Here is a 13,936-nt window from a genome sequence, read left to right on the forward strand (position 1 = left end):
AAACACAAACACATTAATCATGTACTTAATATTCACTGAATATTAATTAATTTCCCTACTAAATTGCAACTTCCACAAGGGCAGTGATAACAACTTACTCAAATCTGGTAATACACTGAGCAGCTAGCATGACCCCATAAACAGTAGGCACTTTACAAATTTTTTGTTGAAAGTGAAGAAGACCACAAGGTCTACTAGAAAGCACACTAGATTTGTATCTGACAACCTGGATTTGTATACCAGAGGCACTACTTATTGTCTATGTGACCTTGGGCAAGTTACTGCAGCTCTTTAGGACTATGTTTCTTCACTGGTAAAATGAAGCTTAGACTTCCACTTTTAAGCCTTATGATTTATTCATTTGAATACTGAATATGAGCTATTTCAAATATTAAAAGTATGCTAACAGAATTTACTTGGACAGAAATGTTGACTGCACAGTTAGTGTAGTCAGTCCTTTTTACAACTACATCAGTCCTCTGAAAAACAAAGAAGATTCCATATTGTCTTAAAGTTCAATAAATATGGTTAGAAGTTGATTCCTGAAGGAAAGTGAGACTAGATCAGCATTAGTCGAAGTTGTCCTAACAAAAATCTCCATGTATCATCTATGTGTTACTTAAAATAAACTGACACCTACCACTATACATACAAATATTTTTACATAAGAGTTAAATTTTTACACTGATAGGAAATAATATGTAATTTTTAAATCTACAACAGGACGCTCAGAAAATTGTTTCCTAAATTTCACACATTAATGCTTTTTGTATCTCTGCTATTCCTGTGACCCAATAAAAGGTGGTGGGAAATGGAAAGGATTTCCTTTGTTGAGAATATGCCACAGCTACTACATTTTAGCCCAATTCTGTTTAGCTTAAGATAGGAAGCCCAAGCTTCCCCTCTGCAAAGACACAAACAACTTGTTTGTCTCAGAACAAAAAGCTTTATTATTCACCTGGAATTCACTTCTTCTTTCCATACTAATTAATATATTGTTTGATACTCACCAATAAGATGATTTATCTGAAAAGTACACAAAGCACCCCTGACTTAAAAAGTAATTTTATACACTGAGATAAAATCAATATTGATCTGTTTGTATTAACTTAAGCAAGAAAACCAAAAACATTTGTGGCGCTCTTATTTTTTATGAAAAGGCAGTAATAAATCAATTACAGGAGTTTTAAACTGGCACGTTGTTTGATATTACCTCCACGTTCTAGTTTTTCTCTATGTGCATGTTATGCTTGAGGAAAATTCTGAATATTTTTTTAAAATAAAATTATACTTTTCAAGGACAAAAATTGGAGACTTGATCAACTTACATATTATTAATCCAAGCAGTAATAAATCAGAGAACCACATGCTCAATTTAAAATGAATCATGTTTTTCTCATTATAAATTATATTTTGGCGGGTAAAAGAATAATATGGAGGTTCATGTGCCAACCTACCCATGTACTATTAATTCCTTCTTAGAGCAACTACTTAATAAATCAACAAGCCAGACACTGTAACGCATCAAGGATATAAAGATAAAAGTAAAACTGTCCCTGCCTTCAGTTTCAAGAAGCTCACCCTCAAAGGATGGACATAGCATTTACATATATTAGTATGTACAGAACAAATACAAAATAAATACAAGGTGTTCGGGGAGTAGATGTGAGGTGGATCAGTCTCATGGAAAAGGTGGCACTTGGAAGAAATCAGAGGCTCCAAGAGGCAGCAGGAAAAGAGTATTTCAGACATGGGGGACAGTCAGCACAAAAGCACAAAGATGGGAGATGAATCATTACATGTGAGGAAAAACAAGAAGGCCAGTTTGGATAGACAGTGAAGTGTATAGAGGTGATATAATAAAGCTGGAAATGTAGGATGAAGCCAAGTTGTAAAGATCTTTAAATGCTAAATAAAGGAGTTTATATTTAATCCTAGAAGTAACAGGGAACCACTAGAATAGTTTATTTTTCAGCCTAGAGGTAATAGGGAACCAACTATATTTACTGAGTGGGAGGTGGTACAGACAGACCTAGACTGTAAGAAAATCAATTTGGTGGAGAATGGACTAGAGTGGGAAGAAACGTAGGTCAGGGAATCCAATTAAAGAGATTACTGCAATAATCTAGATGAGGGTCTGAACTAGGGAGATGGCTACATTTGCAGGCAGAATGGGACATGTGGGCAGAAATGTCAAGATTTAACAGACGACTGGATACATAAGGACAATAAGAGTGAACAGTTGAGGATGATACCAAAGCCATGAACATAGGTGACTAGAATAATGGTGGTACCTGCAAGAGAAATAGTTCAAGGTAGATTTGGGGAGGAAGATAATGAGATTTTTTGAACTTATTAGATTTGACTTGCCTACAGGACATCCAGTTCAAAATGCCCAAGAGATAGCTGGTGATAAGGAACTAGAGCTCGAGAGAGAGATTAGGGCTAGATATATAGAGGTAGGAATCATATGCATAGAAATGATAAATTTATGGGATCCAATGAGGTCACCAAGTGAACTTAAAGAGAAAACAAGAAAAGGGCTTTGAGGACATTCATAATTAGTTCCTATGCTATGGATGAAGACACAGCAAAAGAAAATGAAAAGGACTGGTCAGAAGAGTAGGAAGAGAACCAGAAGAGAGTATGTGTCATATATAATGCCAAAGAGAGAATATCCAAGAGGAGAAGGTAGTCAGTGGTATCAATGCTATAGAGAGGTCAGAAAAGGATTAGGATTGAGAACAGGCCATTAGATTTGGACATTAAGAGACTGATTATAACTCTGAAGAACATAACTTCAATTAAGGGATGAGACATGGAGCCAGACTGCAGAGGGTTTAAAAGAGAACGAGAATACAGGAAGAGAAAGTAACAAGTGGAGACAACATGAATATTAACACTCTCCTCTAGACAGCCCAATCAATTCTGAATTAGAATTAGTTTAGACTTATCCCAACCTAGTAAAGAAAACCTTTATTCACTATCTTAATATTAAACTCTTTCTCCAGGTTACACAAAAGCCCAAATCCATGAAATTTCAGTAAGACTTATCCAATTATCTATTTTACTACGTTCCCTACAAGGCTATTTACCATAGCTCACTGCTTTGCTCACACTCAAGTTATGTCTCAAAAATCTTGGCCTGCATAATCTCTACAAGAGACCTAAAAACCATTTATTTCACAAAGAATTTCAGTAACTACTTGTTCTGCTAACTATATGTTCTGTCTTGTATGCCCCTTAATGTGCTCACTAATGCCCCAAGGGAAAAGCATTCTTTGCATTTGGCACCATCCCCCAATGCTAAATAACAGTAATTTCCAACTAAATTGTTTATGACGCCAGTGTAACAGGCCTTTGCTTAAAATGAATATTTTAAGATGAAAATATGTACTTTTTCACCTTTAAGAGCTTGCATGCAGAGTAATACATATATTCATTTCAGGGCAGGCCAGAGGTCCATGAAGGAAACCTTGGGAGAATGGGCCAATTTTGGTTGGACCTAAGGAGATATAACACGTCTGGATCTTCCTCCCAAGGGACTTGAAGAGACATTCAAGGAAAGGGAGTGAGGTAGGGTTAGAATGTAAAAGCTAATGAGATCTTCCTAATGGAGAGTTCCCCAAATTACTACATGAACCTAGATCACAGTTACAATATCATGCTAAATCTGGATAAAAGTAAGTCACCTAAGCCTATCTTGGTCTAGATTAAAATCTAAACCTCCGGGTTAGGTAAGAATCTACAGGACCTCTGCTGTGAGGTGTGGCATGGATCTAGTCTCTAAAAAGGCATCCCAACAAGTATTACAAGTTGAGGAGAGAGTTCTGGCTCTCTCCTTAAGTTCATTTCACTTATAAAATTGGATTAGAAGCAGCATTAACATGGCATTACATATTATTTTTTTATAAATTGAGTAATGAGGGGCAGCTAGATGGCACAGTAGATAGGGCACCAGTCCTGGATTCAGGAGGACCTAAGTTCAAATATGGTCTCAGACCAGACACTTGACACTTACTAGCTGTGTGACCCTGAGCAAGTCACTTACCCTCAACTGCCTCGCAAAAAAAAAAAATCATGTAAATTAAGTAATGAGATTGGCATTTATGCTGTACTGTATTGCTCACAGGGAGGTGAGATGAGATACATTTCTCTCCTTTTATTTTTTCAAGCATCAAGCCAGTTGGTTATGTGATACTAGGTTGAGAACAAAGAAGTAAGGGATAGAAGTGATTTAAATTTCTTCATAGTACCTAACATGCTTCCCTAGTACATATAAATATTAATTTGAATTGAACTGCTGGCTGGGTCCACTACAAGTATGTATTACATAATCTTAACTGGGCCCTCACTGGAGCAAGGTAATCTTTCTACACTTCCCTAACAAACTCATCGCACCTCTTTTCCAAACCTTTTCCTCTCTTCTCAAACCTCCCATGGTTCATTCTCAGCTGAGAACATTGTTGAAATTGAAAAAATGGAGGCCGTTCATAGAAGAGTTTCATCTTCTCCCTTCCTCTGTATCTCACTCAGATATATTTCCACCTCTGGCTGCTTGATATGAAAAAGTGGCCTTTCTGCTTGCCAAGACAAACCCCTCTACATGCGCAAGTGATCCCATTCCAACCCATCTTCTCCAACATAGTGCCCCTTCTATCATCCCTATTCTCTCACTGATATTCAATCACTGTCACTTCCCTACTATCCACAAACAAGTCCATGTCTACTCTATCTTCTATAAACCCTCACTTGATCAATCCATCCATTTTCACTAGCTGTCATCCCATATACCACCTAGTTTTGTTTGTTTGTGGCTAAACTCCTTGAGAAGGCTTCAATTTCCTTTCTTCCCACTCTTCTCAATTCTTTGCAATCTAGAACCTGACTTCATCACTCAACTGAAACTCTTCTCTTAAATTAACGACTTCTTAATTGCCAAATTTAATGGCCCTTTCTCAATCCTCAAACTTCTTGATCACCCTGTAGTCTCTGACATTGTCAATCTGTTCCTTCTGTAAACTCTCTAGGTTTTTGTGACACTGCTCTCTCATGGTTCTCCCCTTACCTATATGACCACTCCTCATTCTCCTTCATCCTGGATCTTCATCAAAGTCATGACTGCTAACCACAGATGTCCCAAAGGACTCTGTCATAGGTCCTTTTCTCTTCTCCCTGTATTCTATTTCACTTGGTAATCTCAGTAGTTTGAATTTGAGCCCAGATCTCCCCTGATTCCCAGTCCAGCATCTTTGACAATACATCATGCTGTCCTAAAAAGCCCCTACCAATTAAACATTCAGAACCCACTAAACTTAATAAAAAAAAAAGACCTTCAACTATATATACAGATATATAGCTATATATTACTCCATCCTTTTGAGCCCTCTTCCATGGCCTTTGTCCATTAAGTCTCGATATTTATGTCTACCTTGATCTCTGACTGCTCCTTAATTCACCTCAAAGAAGCAATCTGAATCTTTGGGTCCATTTCCATTCACATATTTACTTTGCTGAAGCTGGTAAACAAATCTCCAAGTCAGACATATTTTACCTTGCATGCAGGATTCTTTACACTCTTTACTTTGTCCTACCAAATAATACCAATGTCAGTGGAAACAGTCATACCAAGAAACCTAACACTGTTCTTTTGCTACAGATCCATTCTGCAAAGCAGAGTGGTGAAGTATCTGAGCCAAATATGCACACCCAGAGGTTCAGCAAGGACTCACTGGCCTCTTTCAGTGTAAAGCATTACTTGAGGCCAGTAGCTCAAAAGATCTGCTGCAAATTAACTGCTAAAAATTGTACATCATCAAAAATAAATCTCAACTTCTGGCACCACAGCTGAGGGCCCAATACTCCAAAGGCATGCTATGGAAAAGGAGCCAGAGCACAGTTAAACTTTCCCTTACACCATGCAACTGTCACATCTTGTCACTGACATTCTGTCAAACAATTAGCTTTGGTATTTGTAAGCAAAAAATTCAATTCATCTTCTTAAAAGCAACTCTAAGGTTTTTAACTTTCAGAACAGTGTAGATCTGCTAGCTAGAGGAAAGTGCCAGATTAAAGGTTCCCTATACCAAAGAAATCACAGGTCTGGATTAAGAAGAAAAAAAAAAGCACATGTGCTTTACAAGATATCACTATTACAACTGCGAGGCAACTAGGAACTCAATTATTTTGCTACACTGAGATTTTCAGATCAGGTCTACTTAGAGTCTATCACACCAAAGAAAGGGATTTTTCAAAAGTAAATCAAGTTCTTCCATTGTTCTTCTCAAAGGTTCTCCTGCCTTTATCTTCAAATACCAGTAGGAAGAGAAAAGGAATACAAAATGTAGAATCTTGCACAAAAGAAGCAGAAGTAACACTGAATACCTGCATTACTCTTTGACTTTGCACATGCACAGCAGCAGTCTAAGGTTACCCTAGTATTCAGTAATCAGATTTACCACACATTCAGTAAAGGATAGCGAGAGACCAAATTCCATTTTTATTCAGGAAAACTGAATTCTATTTTTCTTCAGAAAAGATACTGACTTCTACATTAGCCAACAGTTCCCTCTGGTGTTCACTAAGATTCTGGAAGCTATGGAATGTTAGACTTCACTATCATTACAGAGTATTTAGCTCTCCCACATTTGCATTTATCTAATACAAAATAGGCACGATGTCAGGAAATACAAACTCAAGGTGGGCTTTCAGCAATATCAGCAAAAAAAATTATAATAATTTTGTATACCTGGCATGTTGGATTAGATTTTCAAATTAGCCATTAATTACAGGCATTCTAGAATAAATATTTAAAATTTATTGTTTCACTTCTAATATTAAGACACCTAGTCAATGATGCAATGCAACACCTCACATCAGACAGAGATGACCCAGTACTCTTCACTGTAGGTTTGAATAATCCTTAAATTCTGGGGCAGCTAGGTGGCGCAGGGGATAGAGCACCGGCCCTGTATTCAGGATGACCTGAGTTCAAATCCGGCCTGAGACACATAACACTTACTAGCTGTGTGACCCTGGGCAAGTCACTTAACCCCACTGCCTAGCCAAAAAAAAAAAATTTAATCCTTAAATTCTGACTTCAACATGCCAACACCTACTAAAATGTCTCCAAAAGTCACTGAAGTGAGCTACAACTCTTTTTTTATATAAATTTATTTATTTTTAGTTTTCAACATTCACTTCCACAAGTTCTTGAGTTCCAAATTTTCACCCCATCTCACCCCTCCCCCCCACCCCAAGACGGCATGCATTCTGAATATCCCTTCCCCTAGTCTGTCCTCTCTTCTATCTCTCCCCCCCTTCTCTTATCCCCTTCCCCTTCTATTTTCCTGTAGGGCAGGATAGACTTCTGTACCCCATTTCCTATATTTCTTATTTCCCAGTAGCATGTGAAAACATTTTTTTAAACATATGTTTTTAAAACTTTAGGTTTCAAATTTTCTCTCTTCCTCCCTCCCGACTCACCCCTACTGAAAAGGCAAGCAACTCAATATAGGTTGTACACGTGCAGTTACCCAAAACATTTCCATAGTAGACATGTTGTGAAAAACTAACTCTATTTCCCTTAATCCTATCTTGCCCTCCCATTTATTCTATTCTTTCTTTTGACCCTGTCCCTCCTCAGAAGTATTTACTTCTGATCACCCCCTTTCCCAATCTGCCCTCCTCTCTATCATCCCCCTGCTCTCTTGTTCCCTTCTCCCCCTATTTTCCTGTAGGGTAAGACAGATTTCCATACCCAATTGAATGTGTATGTTATTCCCTCCTTATGCCAAATCCTATGAGAATAAGATTCACTCATTCCCTCAGTGAGCTACAACTCTTGCTCAATTCTCTGGAATAATAGTTATTCTTTAAAAAAACCACACAATTTTTTTTTAAATCCCAGAAAAATAGAGCAAAGAAACACATGTGTATACCATGAAATCTGGTCCTCTACTCACAAAAAACTGACCAAAAGTGAAGAAACCAGCTCAGTGTAGTCTCCATCTGGTTAACATCAGACATTGGGTAAGCATAGTAATGTCAGCTGAAGAGCATGCGCATGAATATTTCTATCATAATGAAACCATATAAAATATACTGCTTGTCCCAAATTATTCACATGCCACTATGTATATGTATTGTCCCTCTGATAGACAATAAATTCCTTGAGAATAACAAATTTTTTTGTTCTTTGTATTCCCTGCATCCAGCATAGTGCTTGCAAGGCACACTGAGTTTAATAAATATTTGACTGATTTAAGACTAAAAAGAAAAATGAGGCAGTTGTATAATAAGACACAGAGATACCAAGTGTCATGCCAGTATCCCCACAATACTAAATAATTTAGATCAAGGTTTACAGTGCATCCTCTTATGGAGGATTTATGGGACACCATGGAAAAGAATCTCAGAGTATAAGTAAGCAATGGATGAATGGTGATCTGTACCACTAAAGGGAAAATCCAAATCAGTAGAGCCATGGATCTGTCAAAGGAGTAAATGTCATAAAACAAAACCTATATCTGGAGAAACACTTTTTATTTTTCTAAAATGAGAAGATTCCTGCTCAAATAATTACCAATATGTTTCACCTCTTTTCCTAAAATTTCTATACATAGTTTCTTAATATATAAATCTAAAAACAAATTAAAATACGCAAGGAGAATTGTGGCAGTTGAAAAAGATACAAAAGTACATACAAAAAAAATGTTGAACTTCATCAACAGCACAGTTCCAAAATGTGTAAGATGCTGTTGCTTTATCATACAAACCTCTCAAAAGCACTGGATCATACATATCATAAATTTTTATGTTTCTAATAGTTTGATAAAACATTAGGGAAGTGAGCTCTCTCAACTTCAAAGATAACATTAAAAGAGGGTTAGTTATATACAAAAACAAGGCACACCACTGAAGTGTCAATAACTCATTCCCAGAAAGATGACATTGGAACTATTTTTACAGTAGTAGTGCTAAGCTGAAGGAAGACATTATTCAAGATATGAAAGGGAGACTTTAGTACAACTTGCAGCACAATGTTTACCTAAGCAAGGAAAACTTAGCCTCTTCACTACCCCCACATATATGGTTATCACCAGGAAATTATCTGTTTTTTAAGCAGTGATTTTTTTCCTATGTTAAATAAAGAGCCAGATGTACAATGTGACACTAATTCACCTGAAATAGCTGAAATGACAACTGTCAAGAAAACAGTTTCAAACACTTTCAGTATATTAGTCTTTTTTCATACATATAATTCAGGTAAGGTAAACAAGGTTTAAGAAGAAATTTGAGAAATCACAACTGAGTTATGGGTTTCCTACAGCTGCTAGATCAGGAAGTTGCTAGAGCTTTTCATGTCAGTTAATGTAGAACACTACCTAAAGAAAAATAAACACAATTCTTCAGAGCCAGGAGTAATCACAGAAGCCACACCTTTGCAGTTCATGAAATGAGACTTATCAGTACACAAATGACAAATTTCTGCAAAGTACTGTTTGAGGTTTTTATTTTTAATTCCTGCATTATTCCAAAAAGAATTAGAGGCATGACTTATAACCATGTGGTTTTCCTCATGTAACCAAAAAAAAGTATTACTGCATAGTGTTTAACTATAGCAGAAGTCAGCACTCTCAGACCAAAATAGGGAAGAGAAACCAAAATTCCTATTAAATAAGTTTGAAAGGGTATGAACGTTTTTCAAAAGAATTGTGAAATATCAATGACCACACTTAAAAAATGTTCCAAATCATTATAAGTGCAAGTTAAAACAACTCTAAAGTTTCACCAAATGCCCAACAAATTTAAAAAAAATTAAAAAACAGAAATAATAAATTTTGGAGGGCTTTGGGAAGACAGACTAACTAATATACTGTCTGTAGAACTGTGAAGTTCTACAATCCAACAGGGTACAGAGAGAGAGAAAGGAATTATGAAAAAATTTTTTTAATAAACTGTTCATTATCCTTTGCAGCAATCACACTGCTGGGCATGTACACTATAGATGTTAACCACAGAAAGAAAGGCCCCAAATACAGCAAAAAGCAAAATCTTCTAGCAAAGACTTAGAAACAAAGCAAGTGCCCACTAACAGGGGAAAGGATAAACTATAGTTATGAATTTAGTAAAATATTAGCATGAAGTAAGAAATAACAAATATAAGGAATTCAGAGAAAGAAACATGGCAGGCTTTGTATGAACTAATGAGGAATGAAGTAAGGAGAAATGGAAGAACTACATACACAGTGAGTAAAATACTGTAAATGAAAAGGACACTAAGAAAGAAGCTAAATTCTGGACAATTGTAATAACAAACCTCAAAACTAAAGAACAGCTAATGAAACAGTTCTTTGAGTACAATGAAAAGTAGACGACCAGAATTCAGATCCTGCCTGTGTGAACCTGGCCAGGTAAGTAATGTCTCTGTGCTTCTCTCTCCTTCCTTGTGAAATGAAGGTGTTAGACTTAGTGCCCACAAGATCCTTTCAGCTCTATGTCTACGATCCTATGACTATGAGGGCATCATGTTACACACACTCTAGAAATAGTCACGACATTCATTGTTTTTGCTTAAATATATTTTGTTGTTTAATGTGGGGAAGGGACTGGACATCTTATACCTGCAAATGAATGAGACATAAAAACAAAAATCATCAATAAACAATGAAGTGTTACTATTAAAAAGTTAAAAAGGATAGGGACTAGACCTGTAATTTCATTCATGTGGAACTCCTGGATAAAGAAACTTTTTCTTCCAGTACAATTTAACACCTCACTGAATCTTGTGTTGTTAAAGAGTCCATATGGGAGAGACAGAATTAAACCTAGGCCATCTTGGCTCTGAGGACAGCTCCCTCTCCACTAAGCCATCATGTACCTCCAAACCTCTCGTTTAGAAGTTACAAACACTTCTGAATTTATCTCAAAGAAATAAGAAATAATGATTACATGAAAATGGTTACTGGTTGTGTGAAATTCTCATGATACTAAATTTGCTTATGCAATTTACAAATGACGAAAAAGCTAGAAAGGACAGTTAATACTCTATATATCAAAGCCAGGATCCCAAAAACTGCTGAGAGAGTATAATCTTAGATTGAATCTAGTAAGATCAAATTTAATAAGGAGAAATGTAACATGTTACAATTGGCTTTAAAAAAAACCAAACTTCACAAATGCAAGATGGGAAAGGCAATTAATCTGAAAATGATTTGGGAAATAGGATGTGTCTTAGTGGATTGCAAGTTCAACAAGTAGACAATGAGATATGGCAGCCAAAAACACTAATGAAACTTTTGTATATGCTCCATAACTTCTCCCCCACCTCCACCCCACCCCCGAAAAAGGCATAACTTCCAAAAATAAGGAGCTAAAAGTCTGGTACAACTACAACCCAGCCAGGCACAATCTGGAATTCTTATGTTCTGTTCAATAAAGAAGAAAATATTAATATTCTGTCCATTGTCCAGAGGCAGGCAACCAGAAGGGTAAAAGGATCCCGAGCCCATACAAGAGAAGGTTAAGTGGAAGAAATTAGGGATATGTAATGTGAAGAAAAGAAGAGTTAGAGGTGACATGATAACTATCTTCAAGTCATGTGAAAGAGGGATAAGAATTGTTCTATTTAGTACACAAGGAAGAACTAAGTACAAGGTAAAGGAACCATAAAGAGGCAATTTTTTTACTATCAGGAAAAACCTCCTAAGGATTAGCAGTATTCCAAAGCACTATTCTTAAAACAGAGAAGGCTAGATGACCATTTTCCAGATATGTTGTAATTACAATCCTTTTTCAGGTGTGAGTTCAACTATATGACTACCAAATCCCTTCCAATTCTGAAATTCTATAATTTCTAGTTTTCAATTAAGCCAACAATCAGGCCTGCTCAAGAAAGGACACAATCAAATAATCCTTAATGGGCCATAAAGTGAAGTGTTATAATTGGTTACAGGTTTTCTTTTTCTTTTTTTTTTGCTTGGAACTATGATTTCACTGCTGTAGGGTGCTCTCTAGTGAGGAAATTACTTCTACCAAAGTAAGCCGCAACTGGTCAGCAACAAAATATTCTTAGAGTTGCCTAGGGTACTGAAAGGGCAAGGACTTGTCCAGGAACATGCAGCCAGTATGCGCCAGGTGCTCTATCTACTATAACATGCTGCCTCTCATTTTTCTATTTCTAGGATCATTCTCACCAGTACTACCTTCTTAAGAAGAAATTAAAAGGAAAGGGAATAAACCTAAGAAAAAATGAGTTATTTATGTACATGAGAAAAAGAGCTCTAATACAGTGAGCTGAAAACATACATTATTAAGCAGGGTCACTTTTAAAAAAATTTTTTTTAATTAAATATAAGAAACCACTTATAAGAACTAATAATTAGCAACTACTACAAAATGGTCAGATTTTTTTTATGTTTAGAGTGGCCTTTTCTTGGCCAAAATCTATAAAGTAATATTAAGAAACAAGCTTCAAACAAGAGATATAAAAGTAAAGATAAACTTAGAAAGATAAACTTTTTATTCCTAAAACTCTATGTTCCCTTACTTCCCATAACAGAACATTTTAGTAACACCTTATATATAATTTTACTGACTCTAGGAAGTTAAGTAAACCTATACATTTTTACTATGCTTTAATTTAAGATTCCCATGTAGACTCAAATTCATTCTGAGTAAAAACAATTTAAAAAAACAAACAGTGCCTTTACTTGCTCCTACATTTAATCATACAGCTTATCTGCAGTACTTACAGGTATGTAATATATGCCCATTTTAGGGGTTTCATTGGCTGTCAGAAGCATTCCTAAAAAAAAAAATTACACAAAACACAGTAAACAGATAGCAAAAGAAAATCTTTTTTTTACGATTAAACATCTGAAGATTTTTAAAATGGTTTCTAATACCACGCAAAATTATACCATGGCAAAAAAATAAACCCCAAGAGAAAGATTTCTTCTGTGTCCTTGAGCAATTAATACGATTTTTCTGGGCCTCGCCTTCCTCATCTATAAAAGAGGAAACCAGTTTAAACTAAATCTCTAAAATTCCTTCCAAAGTCTACACAGGGCCTGAAAAATACTTAAAAGAAACATATTTTAAAATTCAGGGACAAATGAAAAGGAGCTTCAATGTATTCTCTCTCACTACAACAAAGGACAGTCTTTTTGTGGTGACAAAGAACTGGAAACTGAGGAGGTGTCCATCAATTAGGAACAGCTAAACAAATTATGGCTCATCAATGTGATGGCATATTATTGTACTATAAGAGATGATAAAGGGCATGGGCTTCATAAAAATTAAGACTAATATGAACTGAGGATACAAGGTGAAGCGAGCAGAACCAGGAGAACAATTTATATGATAACAATTTGGTGAAGACAAACAACTCTGAAAGATTTAGAAACAATTATCAACACAATGACCAATAACAAATCACAACTGCAGAGGACTCGGTAAAAACAGGCATTCCATGTCATAACACAAAAGTGATAGATCCAAGAGTGCAGATGGAGACTTTTGAGGAATATGGATTTGTTTTGCTTGAGTACACATGTTTGTTAATAGGCATTTTGCTTTTTCCTACTTTCTCAACTAAAAGGAAGAGGAGAAGGTAAGAGAGAAAATACGGAGGCAAACTGAATTTTTCAAAAATACAAAACAATAAATGGAGGGGGACAGAATACTTTTCCTGCCCATCAGCCAATGTAAACTCTTTTCCACAAAATGTCAAGGAAGAGCTCCATATCTTTGATCCAAGATTCATAAATAAGCTGAAGATCACACTATTAACAGTGACTAAATTCAGAGATATAAGGCTGGAAGGAATCTTGAGGATCACCTGGTCCAATCTCCACACAGCTGATGAAACTGAGTCCCAGAGTAGTTAAATGACATGCCTATCACAAAATTAGTAAGTAGCAAACTTGGCATT

At 36.1% G+C, this 13,936-nt stretch overlaps 1 protein-coding gene across 1 annotated transcript in view; it reads right to left on the minus strand.

Moving 5' to 3' along the window:
- NOL10 (nucleolar protein 10) overlaps positions 1–13,936 on the minus strand; it is a 110,021-nt gene that overhangs the window by 49,243 nt on the left and 46,842 nt on the right. Inside the window, exon 13 of the mRNA XM_020992678.2 lies at positions 12,756–12,808. Within this exon, the coding sequence (XP_020848337.1) occupies positions 12,756–12,808 (53 nt within the window). The remainder of the gene's footprint in view (positions 1–12,755; positions 12,809–13,936) is intronic.

Source organism: Phascolarctos cinereus, unplaced genomic scaffold (assembly GCF_003287225.1).
Source record: "Phascolarctos cinereus isolate Bilbo 61053 unplaced genomic scaffold, phaCin_HiC Scaffold_2;HRSCAF=192, whole genome shotgun sequence".
Classification (NCBI taxonomy): Eukaryota; Metazoa; Chordata; class Mammalia; order Diprotodontia; family Phascolarctidae; genus Phascolarctos; species Phascolarctos cinereus.